The sequence below is a fragment of the Lynx canadensis genome, chromosome B1, assembly GCF_007474595.2.
Source record: "Lynx canadensis isolate LIC74 chromosome B1, mLynCan4.pri.v2, whole genome shotgun sequence".
Taxonomy (NCBI): Eukaryota; Metazoa; Chordata; class Mammalia; order Carnivora; family Felidae; genus Lynx; species Lynx canadensis.
The window spans coordinates 64,735,258-64,752,132 of NC_044306.2; the positions used below are offsets into that span (position 1 = coordinate 64,735,258).

The 16,875-nt window shown below is 37.8% G+C and overlaps 1 protein-coding gene across 1 annotated transcript in view; it reads left to right on the forward strand.

The window, feature by feature from the left end:
* The window catches only part of MARCHF1 (membrane associated ring-CH-type finger 1), an 89,759-nt gene that overhangs the window by 26,462 nt on the left and 46,422 nt on the right, over positions 1–16,875 (forward strand). The window contains exon 2 of the mRNA XM_030312799.2: positions 6,006–6,186. Coding sequence (XP_030168659.1) covers positions 6,006–6,186 — 181 coding nt within the window. The remainder of the gene's footprint in view (positions 1–6,005; positions 6,187–16,875) is intronic.

Sequence of the window (16,875 nt, forward strand, 5' to 3'; positions counted from 1 at the left end):
CTGTCTCTCTCTCTCAAAGTAAATAAATAAACTTAAAAACAACAATTAGTCCCAGTACAGTGAAAGCAATGATATAGGTAAACAAAATTAGTAGTAGTACCAGTAGGATCCGAATATCCCATGACAAAATTAACAAATACTTGATTGCCTACAACATGCCAAATACTGCACCTTTTTATCTCCTTTAATCCTCAGGACACCTTAAGAGGTATTTTTTGCCTCATTTACACATGAGTAAACCATGTAAACTGAGAACCTCTCCAGTTTACTGGAGCAGAGAGCAAGCATGTGAATCAGGATTTGGTTTGCTTGTGAATCCCAAACACCAAATAACTTCTTTTTTTTTAAATTTTTCTGTGATGGTGGGAATAAAAAGCAGCACAAAAAGGTTATTAATTCATCCTTGAAGGATATGAATATGCTCTATGTAGATAGTCTTTGTCCCATTTCCTCCCACTTTCAACATCAATTCTTCAGTATCATAACTTCCAGTCTCTCAAACCCATCCTTTCCCCATGATACATGAACCACGAGATGTCTTCACTCTCCTCCCAGCTCAGAGTCTAGACCTTATGACCAACTGTTTTCACACTGTGTTCCCTGATGCGTTAGAATCCGTCACTCCTTTGTCCTTCCCATTTCTGACTTCCTGATCTCAAGATCATGCGTTAGATTGTGCTACAGTTGCTCTCTGACTGCTGAATGCTGCTGCCTCCAGTCAGTGTTAAGGATGTCCACTGTAAATTTGTGCTGTCTAATCTTACCAGGGACCTCACGGCTGCTCCCCGGTTCTAATAGTCATGCTTGAACAATTTCCCATCACATTCTCCAAGTGGCTTTTTCTGATTACTTACAGCCTCTCTAATACCTTAACCCCATGCCTTCCTGCCTTCTGTTGAACATACACATTGTCTGCTATGTCAGGAAAGATAAGAAGGCCCCTCCCCAGACCCAGCTACTGCAACCCCTCTGCCTCCACCATTTTCACTTAGCATTTTCCCTCTACCTCTTGCTCACAGGGAAAGCGTGTGTTTACCTCCTGTGTATTTTTTCCCCATACTTTGTTGACTTCTCAAGAAATCTTCATTTAACAATGAGGTGTTCCCTTGCCTATTTTTTTAAACTTTCACCTGTCTATGGCCCCTTCAGTTCTGCTTATGAACAAGTCCAGGTTTTCCCTGTTAAAAATGAAATGAAATGAAAATTAAAAATTAAATTTTCTCTAGTCTGCTATTCTTTCACTGCTATGCTGTATTTCTCGACAAGAGAAATTATACCTGTTCACTTGTTTACTTGAGCACTAACTTCTCATCCACTGCTTAATACATTTCAATATGACTTCCACCTACATGTATTCTAATCATTTTTAGCTTAGTAAAGTGAATTCTAAGAATGAATGCCAAAGTCTGAAGCATGATAATTAGTTTTGAGTAAAGATTAACATCCAAATTAAGTAATTACAAACATAGCTGTACCTGTAATGACTGTGCTCAAAGATTATTTAGTTGGGGAGGGGTATGGCATGGTGGAGGAGGTGGGGGGCCTTCTGTGCCTGGAGGGATGGTGGGTGCCGGCCGAGCCCCAGGCAGCCCCCTGTCCTTCCCGAGCCAGACCCCCGTTCTGTGACTTCCAGGGTAACCTGAGGCCCGTGCCAGGCAGAACCTCCATTTCCAGGCTGTGTAACGGTCAGGAGTGCTTGAGCCGAACTGAATGTTTTCAGGCATTTCTACCACAATACTGGAATTGAACACATTGGCCAAATAAAATTGAAATTTTACAAAAAAAAAAAAAAATGTAGGCAGGGAAGTGAGGAGATAGATCAGAAAGATTTGCCAAAAGAAAAGGGGGGTGGGGAATAGCATGGAATATGGGAAGAGAAGGTTAAGAGGCTGTCTCAAAATAATAGGGATGATTGCCTTTGGGAGTTACATATTGTAAATGGTCTCTGTTACCACAGCCGGCATAGAATGCAAGTAAGGTCCCCTGCATCTCCACACATTCTGCAGACTGAGGGGCTCCAGTTTCCTCCCCAGAGTCACAACATTGTTTCAGATTCTTTTTTTTTAACGTTTATTTATTTTTGAGACAGAGAGAGACAGAGCATGAACAGGGGAGGGGCAGAGAGAGAGGGAGACAAAGAATCTGAAACAGGCTCCAGGCTCTGAGCGGCCAGCACAGAGCCCGACGCGGTGCTTGAACTCACGGACCGCGAGATCATGACCTGAGCCGAAGTCGGACGCTTAACCGACTGAGCCACCCAGGCTCCCGTTTCAGATTCTTAATACCTAGGTGATCGTAATAGTTGCTCAAATGTGTACCTGCCTCCAGGTTCTTTTCTCTCCTTGGTAATTCACCCCACATGCTGATGCTATTGTCTGATTTTCTTTGCTTATAGCAAGAACTAAAGAAAATGTGAATGAATGAATGAATGAATGAATGAATGAAAAAAATCCCCAAATTACATGATCAATATGACCTTCATGAAGATTTTTTTCAGTGATAAATCATTTTTTTAAAAAAAGAACTTATGTAGAGAAAAAATACTGTTCTACCAGAGCCAAGAAGCCTTGGCAAGAGAGGGGGTTGGGAGTAGTGGAGGTCATTTTAAGGTATGTGAAACCAAACCAAAACAAAACAAAACAAAAACCTGCTTTTTCTTAAAACTTAAACATTAAGGAAAGGACTAAGCATACACACACACACACACACACACACACACACACAATTTCCAGAATTTAATTTGCTAAACACTATTTGGTGGTCTGCTTTTCACAGAAAGCTAGAAGTTATATGGAAGTAGAAGTTTATTCAAGTCATAAATGGTAAAAATCTCAACGTATACTGATTAGACTGTAAGCAACCAGTTAAAAAAGTACAGTGCAAATAAAATTTGTGAATTCAGCTTATTCTTGTCACTAGGTGACAGACACCTATGTCAATCACCAATAATTTTATAGAATCACTCAGTTCCCAAGCTCTTATTTCCCATAAGATAAAAATGCATTGAAATTATGAATATTTTACAATGCAATTTTATTATTAAAATCATTTTCTCTGCACAATTATTCTGTTGGAAAAATCATGTCTATGTTTTATTACCATGCTTTCATTTATAATTTAGCAGTTGTGGTTAGTGTAAAATATGTCAGTTTAAGAATTAATTCTTTTCATAATGGCATATTATTTTTTATTTCTAGTAGATATTTGAAGTTGGTATTTAGTTCTTAAGTTCGTTTTCAACAATCTGTCTCAACATGATTTGAAAAAGAGTCTTGGGGTTCAACTTGGGTTGGGATAATTTAGCAAAGGTGCAAAATGCTAAAATCATGTAAAAATAAGTCTCGTGAAATAGTAATGAAAACGAAATAAGCTTTTGATTTTCCCTGTGAGAGATAACCTTAATTTTATGAAGCAATGAAATTACTGGTGATGCTTCAGGTAGCAGTTTCTGCAAAAGATTTTAGAAAGGAATATGTAAGACGTAGTAAGTTGAACTACAATCAGTAAACTGTTCAGGTCAGGTTGAACTCAGTAATCAACAAGGTCTTTGTTGAAATCTTCTTATGAATAAATTACTTTTTTCACATCGGTAAAAAAAAAATCAGACCTCAGAATCATCCTGGCAGCTGTGCAGCAGTTGACGTGGTCTTTTTTTAGTAAAGAATTATCAGATGGCATTAATTGCAAATTTTTCTTTTTCAAATGGGAGATTTTGCCGCTCTCCCTGCAGACTGTTCGTGGATCAGCAGGCTTCAGTGCCAGGCCAGGAGAGACTTTTGTTTTTATTGTCTGCTTCTCTATGTAACCTTTACTTCACCTTTTGTTACTTGCAGTTGTTGGCGTAATATATTTTGTAAACTTCATTCTATTCTTGTTCGTAATATTCAGGTATTGTCTTTAACTCAGAATCACCATATTTAAGGCAAGGGTAAGCAAATGTTTCCTGTAAAAAGGCAAGTAGTAAATATGTTAGTCTTTGTGGCCATATGGTCATTGCAGCAACTCCGAATTCTATAGTTATAGTACAAACACGGCTCTAAACAGTACATAAACAAATGTTTGTGGGTGTGTTTCAGTAAAACTTTATTTACAAAAACATGTGGCAGTAAGAATTGGGCCATAGTTTACTAACCCCTAACCTAAAGGAGTATCTTTGTGTGGATGCAGAGAGATGAGAGGTTCAAGGACATAAGAAATATCAACCTCTCATGCTATATAAGTCATGAGGTTTCAGTGGCTCCAAAAATAAATATTGCAAGCAAATGAAGTGCTATAGAAATCCAGATTTGCTTTCACTGTTTGCTCTTGTAAGTTATAGTTTGTTAATGAAATAATTTTACTCAACAAACATCTACTGAGCACCTGTCATGAGATTAATACTCTATTGACAAGTGTGATACAAAGTACACACTTTTATATTAAAGAATAGACTCTCAGTAATTTTTAATTTTTCCCCAGCACATCAGCCTCTTATATATGCTGCTATATCCAACGCTACTACTTTCTACCTCAGTTCAGGAGAACGAGGACTCTGACTTTGAACTTCCCTAGGCTCTCATCTCATCACTCCCACCCTAAGGACTTCAGAAGTCAGTGTTCCTTTTTTATTATATTATTTTTACTTAAGAAAAAGAGATTCAAGGAGTTCCTGGATGGCTCAGTTGGTTAAGCACCCAACTCTTGATCTCAGCTCAGGTCTTGATCTCAGGGTTGTGAGTTCAAACTCCACACTGGGCATGAAGCCTACTTAAAAAAAGAAAAAAAAAAAAGAAAAGAAGAGAAAAAGAGATTCAAACTCTAGTGTACTGTGTCATACTTCTTTATTTTGAGCTTAGGGAAGGGCTTGGTTTCAATTCCTGTATCTTACTGCAGTAACAATTAGAGCAACCATTTCATTTCCCCTGGGAGACAGCTGAGATTGATAAATTCGTTTTAAAAATCCATTCTTTAAAACTTATGCTTCTGGAGAATAGGGCATATAGACCTAAAAGGAAAGAGCAGCAATTCAAACATTCTTCAAGCCTGCCGCTGTGACTCAGCTCAAAAAAGTAACTCTACAGATTTTTTTTGGAAATGCGCCATTCATATTTTTAAAAGATTTCAAAAAATACTTCTAATCAAATTTATTAACAACTTCTAAATCGCAAGCATTATTGAAGTACTGAGATTTGAATTACAATCTTGAGGTATGAAAAGCTTATCCCATCTAATGTGGAAATAAACTTTTTTTAATTTGTAGATGAACATAATGAAGATTTCATAGACTGTGAGTCTATGACATTCAAGTTCATAAGAATTCAGTAAACCAGTTGAATTCTGAATTCCTTGGAAGATGTAGTAATTAACATTTTAAAGCAATAGAATTCACTGTACGTGAACTTTATGCGACCAGCAATCTTTGTGACTGTTAAACAATGGTGATTATTGACAGTTTGGGTCATTAATTGGGACCAAATATATGTGCATCTTCCTGGGAAAATCTTTGTAATGTTTCCAATCTGAACTTTCAATACTCACTTTATTCTTTGGGAACATGTTAAAATTTTTCAGAATTCTTCCACACAGATACTAAACTATATATCATGCTTCTATAAAGCTGTCACCAAAATAAAACAGCAAAATTATCAGGTTAAAACATTCCTCACAATGCTTGTATATATGAAATCAAGCTGATGCTCACAGACACTGACGTATTAAATAGATTAAGCTGAGGATATGCCTCAATAGTTGTGCCGTTAAAACTGGCATTAGTATCGGAATGATATGATAGTGCATTTTTGAGTTACTAGTATCTAATGCTTAACAATATGAGCATGAGTAGCAAGTGAAAGGAAATTAATATTGGGCATAGATTCCATTCTAGCATCAAGTTGGAGTCAAATGTCCATGCTTTCTAATTCTTAGGTTGCAGTTTCTAATACAGTCTCGTATGAGTGAGGGAAGTAATCCACTGGGGAGCAATGTCCTCTGGGAGAGCTCATCCTGACTGCCTTGTCCTTCCCCAGGATCTGTCACTGTGAGGGGGATGAAGAGAGCCCCCTCATCACACCCTGTCGCTGCACCGGCACCCTGCGCTTTGTCCACCAGTCCTGCCTCCACCAGTGGATCAAGAGCTCAGACACGCGCTGCTGTGAGCTCTGCAAGTATGATTTCATCATGGAGACTAAGCTCAAACCCCTCCGGAAGGTATGGTATTGGCAGGAGTTGGTTTGAAAGAGAGCACTTGCAAGCAGGCATGTTTTAAGAATCCATTTCTTTCCCCAATAGAATTTGGTAATATGCTAATAACCACGTAGATACATGTCTTGTGTTGGGCTCAGTATGTAAAACATCCAAGTGTTTGCAAATAATCCTTTATCTCCGTTTTATGTACTGGGCCTCTGATTTTATGTCAGTTCCTCCAAATTAAAAAAAAAATGTGTGTGTGTGTGTGTGTGTGTGTGTGTGTGTACGATGTATGTGTTTGTGTGTGATATATATATATACACACACATACACAACAAATATACTAGTAATTCGGAGAATTGAACGGATGGAAACTTGAGTACATGGTACTTACTGAGGTCAATTCTCTGGAAGGTTAGGATAATAGCTTACATTAAATAATATGAACTCATCTAATTTCTTGATAATCAGGCATTAGGTAATAGAAGAGAATGTTTTCTTCCATAAGATGTGAACTCTTTCTTTGGCCTTTATTTGGGGATTTTATTTAGTTCATGTATAATTACAGTAGATAGAAAAAGTATTATTTTCTGTATTGTGCATCAAGCTGTAAGGGAGATGTAAGTATATTTTTATCTATAAAATGTAGATAATCTTAAATATAATCTATAAAATAGATAATCTATAAAATATAGATAATAACTTAATCTTCAAATTCCTCATTTACATTTCTCTAAAGAAGGAAGGTAAGAATACAAGTCAAATATAATTAGCATCTCATTCAACGCTAGCAAAGGACAACTTGGGAAGGACACAAATGAAGACCATGAACTTTGTGTAATTCGTGCCTTATAGTTGTGGCCCTGGATTTTAGCATGCAACTTCTCTTTTTACCTAACTTCAGCCTTACATATATGGATGTCTCAATTTCCAAAGGAGAGTCTAGAGACTGCAATTTAAATAATGAATGTGCCTAGAGCTGCTTTTTCATTTAAATTAAATGCAAAACAAAAGTGGATGAAAAGAACATTGCTTAGAAGTAAACATGAGGAGGGGCACCTGGGTGGCTCAGTTGGTTGAGCCTCCGACTTCACCTCAGGTCATGATCTTATGGTTCATGAGTTCAAGCCCCACGTTGGGCTCTGTGCTGACAGCTTAGAGCCTGGAGCCTGTTTCAGATTCTGTGACTCCCTCTCTCTCTGCCTAGCCCCTGCTCATGTTCTGTCTCTCTGAAAAATAAACATTAAAAAAAAAGAAAGAAAGAAACATGAGGAGGTCCAGGATGAGGAGGGATGTAAAGCAAAAAAAGAATATTCCAATAGGATTCTGATTGGTTCCTGCCCATTGCAATTCTTCATTAATTCTGTAAATCCTGGAAAGGGAAAATAGCATTTCTTGCCTTTGCACAATTTTGATTTTTAAAGTCTCCAAATGGTTTATAGATGTCAAAACTGATGTTCAAAATGCCTTTGGGCTATGCAGTGTCTTTTTTTAATGTATGGGGTAACTTGGGTGACAAAAGGTGGCACTCTGTTCCTCCAGGTCCCAGAGCAATCAATGCCAGAAATAGAAATGGACCCTTACTCTTTGTCCTTTGCCTCATCCATTGAACAGATGCTGTGTGATGTCTGGAGTAGCTAAATAACACATTGTGCTCTGTGATTCTGTAAATTTCTCTTCATACCCCTCAGGGAACTACAAATTGTTTCATAGCATCTGTAGATTTCTCCATGGGTTTCTTTTTTCAACTTGCATCCATATAAAATTTTCATTTCAACTTTGTCAAGTGTAATATTTCATTTCAAGAGCAACAATCTAGGATAAAAAAATTCAGATTTTCTCTTCTTCATGCTATCTATCCCTCCCCTATTTTTGTGTAATAAACATTACACGATGCTGTATGGAACTTGAAAAGTCTTCTTCTACCTTCAGATTTTGTGGAATCATCCCTTATATACGACTTTGATCCTTTCTTAGTATACCATTCCCAATAATTTACAACCTTATCACGAAATCCCTTTCTTCTCAACTAAACTATTTATAAACCAGAGAATGGCAGTGAATACATCTGTCTTTTTTAATCTTCTTAATAATGAATATGTTGTAGCAACCTAGTGGGCACCTACTAGCTGTCAATTCATGAAATACCCTACTTTCTTTTTAAAAACATTTCCTTTGTCATAAATATTAATGAAGGACAGCATCTCAACATCCGCCAGTTTTAATAGCATGTGTATATGTATAGAGGATGTTAGAATCTAATCCAGAAGTTGCTTCCTGACAGCCCACAGATGTGTTTTATTTGACCCACGGGCCTTAAAATTTGAATTAGTTATCAACATTGAGATGTGTGATTATTTCATGTAAAATTCCACATATTTGTATTTGTTTGAAAACCTACAGTATCTAGCTTTACTGGAACCACATTTCCATAGGGCAACATCTAAGGGGTAGCTAAGTGGAGCTAAATGGTGTTTAGTGCCTTTAAAAGGCTATTTGCATTCAAGTTCTCTGCATTTCTCACTGTCCCTCCCTCTCTGGTCCTGACACCTTGTGCCATCCCCACTTATCTTTTTTTTTTAATTTTTTTAATGTTTATTTATTTTTTGAAAGGGAGACAGAATGCAAGCAAGGGAAAGGCAGGGAGAGAGGGAGACACAGAATCTGAAGCAGGCTCCAGGCTCCAAGCTGTCAGCACAGAGCCTGATACAGGGCTGGAACCCATGAACCATGAGATCCTGACCTGAGCCAAAGTCTGAAGCTTCACCGACTGAGCCGCCCAGGCCCCACCCTCATTCCCACTCATCTGAATGCCTCTGTGGCTCTAGTGTTAGGATCTGAATTTTCAACTCCTGATCTAACATGAGCCCTAGATATGAGAAACATACATTCTGTCCCTGTCTCTATGATTTATAGGTTTTAAAAACCTAGAAGTATTCCAAACTTTTACTTTCTTCTTTAAAAGTATGGGGCATTAGCATAATACTTAAATGACAGTATCCAAAACAACTTCAGATTCTGAAGTGATATGAACTATACAGATATAAGGCATGTGTAAACTGTTTTAGATGGCTTATTTTGATGGCACTAAGATTCATCAACAGTTTTCTTTTGATAGTTTTTAATTGGTCATTACAAATGACAGGTATAGCATTTGGTTAGGATATATACAAAGTTCATTCCATTAATTGCTCTCAACTCAGTAATTCCATTACAGTTTATAACGTTCTAAAGACCAGCCACATGAAACAATTAATTTAGCTAATTATTCTGAATTTCTACCATTAGCCAATACAGGCAGGAGATTCTGTTTAGATAAAATGGCTTCTTAAAGTAGAAAGGTGCAAATCTTCATAGTCTGATGAACCTTGGGGCTTAATAGTCTCGAAAGAGATCAGTAAAACCTTACTTCATTAATTGCTACTATTGCTACACCAAAATCTTCAGTTAGTAAATTCATCAAGGTATCCTAATGTCTCCAGAAAAGAAAAAAATCTTTAAAATATAAATAAAGTCAAGGGCTTATGTGAGAAAAAGCAATTTTCATCATCTTTAAGTCAGTAGCTCACCTACTTTTATAACACTCAATAAAAGTCCCATTATTCTACTGGTTACCCAGGGTCAGCAGTAATTCTCAGAGCCCAGAAAAGTCAAAAGGATAAAAATATACAAAGCATTGCGATTTGGAAATGCATACCATATCAGTTAGGAAGCCTAAAATCTTCTCCTATTCTGAAGCTGAAGAGTTGCATGAGGTTCAGATTTGAGTCTGAATTGGAAAGACCAGTTGCTGGATATGAACCTAAGCTTATGAGGCCAGCAAATGCCACTGACAGCTTTATATTCTCCCCTGAATTATTTCTTTATATAGTTTTTCATATGCATGCTATTTGACAAATATATAATATTTGAATATGTAATATTCAATTCTATGCATCCTTTTATTCCTTGTCTCATTTTTTCACTTAAATTAATCAGGGAATCAATTACCTTTGATTTAGCAATGATTAGATTGAACCATATGCACTTGTCATTTTTGTAGATCAAAAACAGTTGAATATTGGGAAGTTCATAAAATATAAGTTCTGTGTGAGTTTATTACGCCAAATAAAAAGGAATGATCATTTTGGTATTTCTACATTTCCACCATAATGACTTCCAATGCTTTAGTTGAAATATCTACTTAAAAAAAAAAAGAACTGTATTGGACAAATGCAAATGCTATGTTAATTCCTTCCCTTCCTTAATTTGATGTGACATCTGGCTTTCAGAAGAGCCAATGCAAGTTACCATAGCAGGCCAACTGCCCAAAGGTTATAATTCTTTACTAATCTCGAGGTCTCACAGTTCATAGTCTTAAAATTGGAAACAACGGAGAATGTGGTCATATGCCTAGCCAGGGTCTTCTAGTACCCTATTGAATAATATCGCCTAGTCATACATAAGAAAATTCAGAACGCTTCATTTACTTACCATGATGGAGAATTTGCAATGTCATTAATACAACCGCCACATACTGAATTTCTACTGTGTACCAAATATTTAGAAGATACCAACTAACTTAATCTTCATTACAACTCCATTTTCTGTAGGCACATGAAGCCTATTTTAGATAAGGAAAATGAGACACATCAGACACTTACATGCCAATCAAAAAGAATGAAATCTTGCCATTTGGAACTACATGGATGGAACTGAAGGGTATTATGCTAAGCGAAATTAGCCAGGCAGAGAAAGACATATATCATATGACTTCACTCATATGAGGACTTTAAGACACAGAACAGATGAACACAAGGGAAGAGAAGCAAAAATAATATAAAAACAGAGAGGGGGACAAAACATAAGAGACTTAAATATGGAGAACAAACAGAGGGTTACTGGAGGGGGTGTGGGAGGGGGGATGGGCTAAATGGGTAAATCATCATTGCACTATATACTAACTAATTTGGATGTAAATTAAAAAAAAAAAAAAATATATATATATATATATATATATATATATATATATATCTCACATGCCAGAGCTCCGTGATTCTAGAGCTTTGTTCATTGTACTGTGCCACACTCCCATAAGTGGCTGATAGACTCTCTCTTGAAGAATCAAAACTTCAGTTTTTACTTAGACCATCTTTAAGGGAAATCTTCCCGAATAAACCTTTCTAAAACAATTTTTTTTCTAAAATCTCTCTTCTTAAACATGGATGTTTTTACCCAAGGTATTTTCGTAATACTTAGTTACATCATTACGTATACATCACTTATTTTACAGGTTGAAAATCATTAACTGGCTCACTAGATTGAAACACATAGAAAGCTGTTATCTTTGTTAATTTTAAAAATAACACCGTCAGTTATTTTACCAGCAAAAATGAGTTTATTCAGGAATAGCAGAGAATTACAGTTTAGGTCAAGCAAACTACAGCAAAACTATAGGCAAGTGCAGAGAACAAGGAGAGGAATGCTCTTTTATAGAACAACAAGGGAAGTTGTGAGGGGTTATAAAGAAAAGAGTCCATTGTAGTAAACTTGGAGTTCAAAGTATAACGGCTTTTCATTAGCTGATTTGTGGCTGTCTCTCATTGGCTGAGCTGGGGGGAGCAGAGAAACACCTTTTTTCCTCCTGCTGAGGTAGCAAAGTGTAGCCAAAGTGATATCACTTTCAAGGTTCCTTTCTTCCTGTTGATGACTGTAGTAGGGTGTGTAAACTACCCCCTTCTGGTCTTCTGACTCCGTTTTATTTTTGTTTTAATTTTTTTTTAAGTTTTATTCATTTTTTTGAGAGAGAGAGAGAGTGTGTGTGAGCGGGGTAGGGGCAGAGAGAGAGGGAGACACAGATTCTGAAGCAGACTCCAGGCTCTGAGCTGTCAGCACAGAGCCCGATGCGGGACTTGAACTCTGGAACTGGGAGATCCTACCTGACCTGAGCCAAAGTCAGAGGCTTAACTGACTGAGCCACCCAGGCAACGCCTCCTGTCTTCATTATAAACAAGATTTCTTTTATTAATTTTTACATCTTTATTCTGCACCTGCCAGCGTGCTGTGTTTTGAACGCCCTTTGTAGGGGAAGAAAAGTTTTCCCTTCTTCCTTTTTAGGTCCTTTGGCTGGTCTGATAATTAAATCAATATAAGACTGATTACCAGGGGCACCTGGGTGGCTCAGGCGGTTAAGCATCCCACCCTTGGTTTTGGCTCAGGTCTTGATCTCATGGGTTCCAGCCCCACATGGGGTTCTGCACTGATAGCATGGATCCTATTTGGATTCTCTCTCTCTCTCTCTCTCTCTCTCTCTCTCTCTCTCCCTCTCCCTCTCCCTCTCCCTCTCCCTCTCCCTCTCCCTCTCTCCCTCTGCCCTCTCCTCCCGCTTGCACTCTCTCAAAAATAAATAAACAAAAATTTTTTTAAAAAAGACTGATTAACGGTACAAAAACAAACAAAAGTTTAATAATATGTCTACATGGGAGAGACCCAGGAAAACCAAGTAACACTGAAATGACCAAAGCCATCACCTTAAATACCATCTTCAGCTAAAGACAGAAGAGATGTTTGGGATAAAGAGGACACCAGTTATGGGAGGTTACCAGGGAAAACATAGTAAACAAGGGTAAGGTTGTTAAGTAGCTTTAAGTTGTTGCCTTCTTCATTGGTAAGAGTTCTAGAAATTGGCTCTTCTAGTACAGTAAGAGATCTATCCTTACCAGTGGAGATTTTCCTTATAAATGTAAATGCTTCTTACCAAAGGGTACCTTCTGCTGGATTTTTAGAGCTTTTCTGTCTGCTGTGTTTTAAAAATAACCAGTTTAAAATAATCACTATGTCAAAGAAGCATATTTTAGGGTGGCAAAATCTGCTCCCCTTCACCTTTTATCTGTTTTGTTCTATTCATTCTTCCTCCTCACAGAATCTGCTGTTATGTCTCCGTTCCTTCAGTAGCCCTTGTTCACAATTTTACATAGCTACTGCTCTTCTGCTTTAAACAACAACAGCGATAATCACGAGTTATAAAATTAGGTCTATAAAAGGCCCAGTTCTAGATGAACTTCTGCAAGATTCTCTTTTGATCACTGGCAAGAGTTTTAGTGGGTATGAACATTTTGGCATCATTCCAGGATTCTTGGACCTCCCTCTTTGGCATCCTTCTTACTTCTCAGTTTTACTTGGAATTACATGATAAAAAAAAGCCCTCAGAAAATATATTTTTTAATGTTTATTTATATTTGAGAAAGAGAGAGACAGAGCATGAATATGGGAGGGGCAGAGAGTCAGAGACAGAATCAGAAGCAGGCTCCAGGCTCTGAGCTGTCAGCACAGAGCCCGATATGGGACTTGAACCCATGAACTGTGAGATCATGACCTGAACCGAAGTCAGATGCTTAACAGACTGAACCACTTGGGTGCCCCATCAAATAAGGTTTTGATGTTTCCAGGAGGTTTCCTTATAATCAGAGCCCAGTTCTGGGGAGTAGGTTTGCTGTTTCATTTCTTCAGAAATGTATAAGCTTGGAAGCAATGAAAATCTCTGCCCTACTATGAGGCTAGATAAAACTTTCTTTATGCTTGCAAAAATTATCCATACTCATCATTTGCAATGCATACTAGCCCTGTCATCTTGCTGTGTTTCAGTTCCATTATTATAGGAGCCCTAAGTGCAGTGATTTAGAACACTCAAAAAATTATTTTGTTTTCAACATAACACTTTCCAAATGAGCCATGCAAGCTTTTCACAGCAAATTTCTCTATCCAGTGGTGGTGTTGTCTGCCACCAACAGGTCCCCTTACTTCTCACGGCTTCTTTTGGTGAGAAGGAGGACCCCAACAGTCTCCTTAGCTGATAGCCCTGGGAAGGGAAAGGACAGGTAAACCACAAAATAACAAAAAGATCATTAAAAGAGAAGCATTTCAACTCAGTTGGAGCATTATCTTTTCTACTAAAATCGTTTCGTTTTGCTTTAGTTTTTTTATGTTTGTTTTATTGCCTTAACACGTTCATGTCTGTGGGGCGTCTGGACTGAATGGGGCCGGTGGCACGGGGCGGGGGAGGGGGGGATTCACCAAAGGCAGAACAAGACATGGGAGTTTATTGAATCACTACGAAGGAGCAGTGGGCAGGACAGCAAAGGAGAGACTGTCTGCATTGAGGGAGTGGGGAGGAGCCACAGTTACAGGGCTGAGTAAGGGAGTATGGAGACACAGGGAATTCTCTCTTTTCTGGAAGTCTCAGGAACCGTGCCTGGTTGTAACTGGTTAGAGTCTATGACTGTTTCAAGGTGGGTTGCTTAATGAGCCTGTTTGCGTCACCTCGGCGGTCACTGTGGGCCCTTTTCCCTTGCTTAAGTTTCTGTTGCTCAAGACTGTTGCCTAAAAGCAGCCTCTACAATGCCCTCAGAACTACAATTGATATATATATATTTTTTTAATTTTTTAACGTTTGTTTATTTTTGAGAGAGACAGAGACACAGTGTGAGTAAGGGAGGGGCAGAAAGAGAGGGAGACACAGAACACAAAGCAGGCTCCAGGCTCTGAGCTGTCAGCACAGAGCCCAACGGGGGGCGGGGCTCGAACTCACAAAATGCTCCAAAGTCAGACGCTCAACTGAGCCACTCAGGCGCCCCTCAGAACTACAACTGACATTTTAATTAAAATAATATTAAATATGAGTAGATAGCAATGCCAACATGTCTTATGTCAAATAAGATGGAAAATGTAAGTGTCTCATGCTTTTTTCTAATAGATACTTGGGATTTATTATAGGGCCTCACCCTTTTTGTCTTTTGAGAGAATTCCGACAATTGAATTCGTCTTTAAAATTTCAAGAACAAGAAGACTAGGCAGCTGGGGTCAGCATCACAGAATAGTTTGTTCAAATATTCTTCTGTGAGCAGCAGAAGAACGTATTCGTTTGCGAAGCTTCCATCCATAAACAGTCCTCCCTCTAGGCAGATGTGAACTCCAACCAGTATCAGACTGTGTTCTGAATGATTGCTCTGAGAAAGCTCCAGTCATGCCCAGTTCCCTTATTCACTCAACTCACTGTACTATCTACCACGGTAGTTGTGTTCAATAGGGAACCAAATAGAGAAAAAAACCTGGTGTCCAAGAGCATACAGCCCACTGCAGGAAGGATGGAAAAAGATGAATTACTTACAATATTTTGTAATAAATTTGAAAAGCATGGTAGTCAATGGGATGGTGGGGTGGGGGAATCAAGAACTTTCTGTAACTCCAGAGGGAATGGTGAAGGTAATTCAAAGAGAGCAAGCCATCATATGTTTGGTGTTTATTTGTGGGACTGTCCATATAAAAGGATTTCTTTTTTAACAGTAACTATAAATACATAAAAAAATGACTTTCCTCTTGTTGCCCAAGCTTCACATAACATAGGCAAATCAAGAAGATATTACTTAGCAATTGGATATCCAGGACACTGGGGAAAGAGAATTTGGATATAGAAACAGGATTTGACAAGAGGTTGTCACAAAGGAGACTTGAACAATTCTTGAATAATCATCGTTGGCTGGAACATTTCTCTTCCGTACTTCCTTATTAGTAGATACAATTATATATGACTTCAGTTCTGTTTCTTTCTTTGAAAATTATTGCTTGAAGAACATAACCTCACTTCCTTGCTAAGAATGTCACCTTGTGTTACTATTCTAGATATGAAAAGAAATACTTAACCTGATTAGATTTGCTCTTGAAGTCTTTAACAGGATACAGTTCCATCTTTGTGAAAATACAGTTTTATTTTGACCAGGACAGAGGGCCCACAAAATAGAACTTCTTTTATATACTTTGTTTTTTGATATTTGAAACATAAACTATGGTTGAAATGAGGGAATCAATATTACAATGATCCATATGGAAAGCATAAAAGCATCAAATTAGAATGTGCAGAAGCATATGTACATCTATGTGCACACACACACACACACACACACACATACACACAGATTTACAAATAAAGATTTCCCCAAAGCATCATCTTATGATTGAGGTTTTTTTAATGAGAAAGAAGTTATATTTGTGCTTCACTTTCATTTTTCTTAAGATGCTATAACAACTGAGTTTCAAATTACTTTCATATTTAAATTTTCCTCCAGCTAAAGACTTTTCTCTCTTAGCTGGAATTATTTCTTAATTCATTTATCCAGTTTCTCAAATCTTGGCATAAAATCTAAGAAAAATTTCTTTGTAAATTTTTGAGTGAATTTTTAAAATTAAGGCCCGAGGAAATCAACATTTTTTTTTCAAAAGCAAATATTGTAGACCAAATCAAATTGCTTTTCTATTGCATTGACAAGAGAGAAATGAGGAAGACTTTGACATCTCTCTGGAATGATAGTGTCTAACCCTATTGTCTGTGCATCAAATGCTTGTATGCTATTATCAACATTTTAATAATACAGATGTCTGAAAGATTTCACTCCAAAGAGACCTAATCTCTCACAAACCAGCTCCCATCCAATTTTCTATTTTTCTCTACCATCAAGTAGCTGCTCTCCTTTTGTTTCCCACAGAGACATACCACCCACTGCCTCGCCATACCAGTGCTATTATCTTTCATATGAACGTTTTGCCCCAAATTAGGTGAATTTACCCACTCAGCCACAGGTGTAGCAGAACCTGCCCTTGTGAAATGTATAGCATGGAATGTTATAAAAGGTGGGGAAAGCAGAACAGGAGGCAGAAGTCCATACCCAGTTTTTTTCC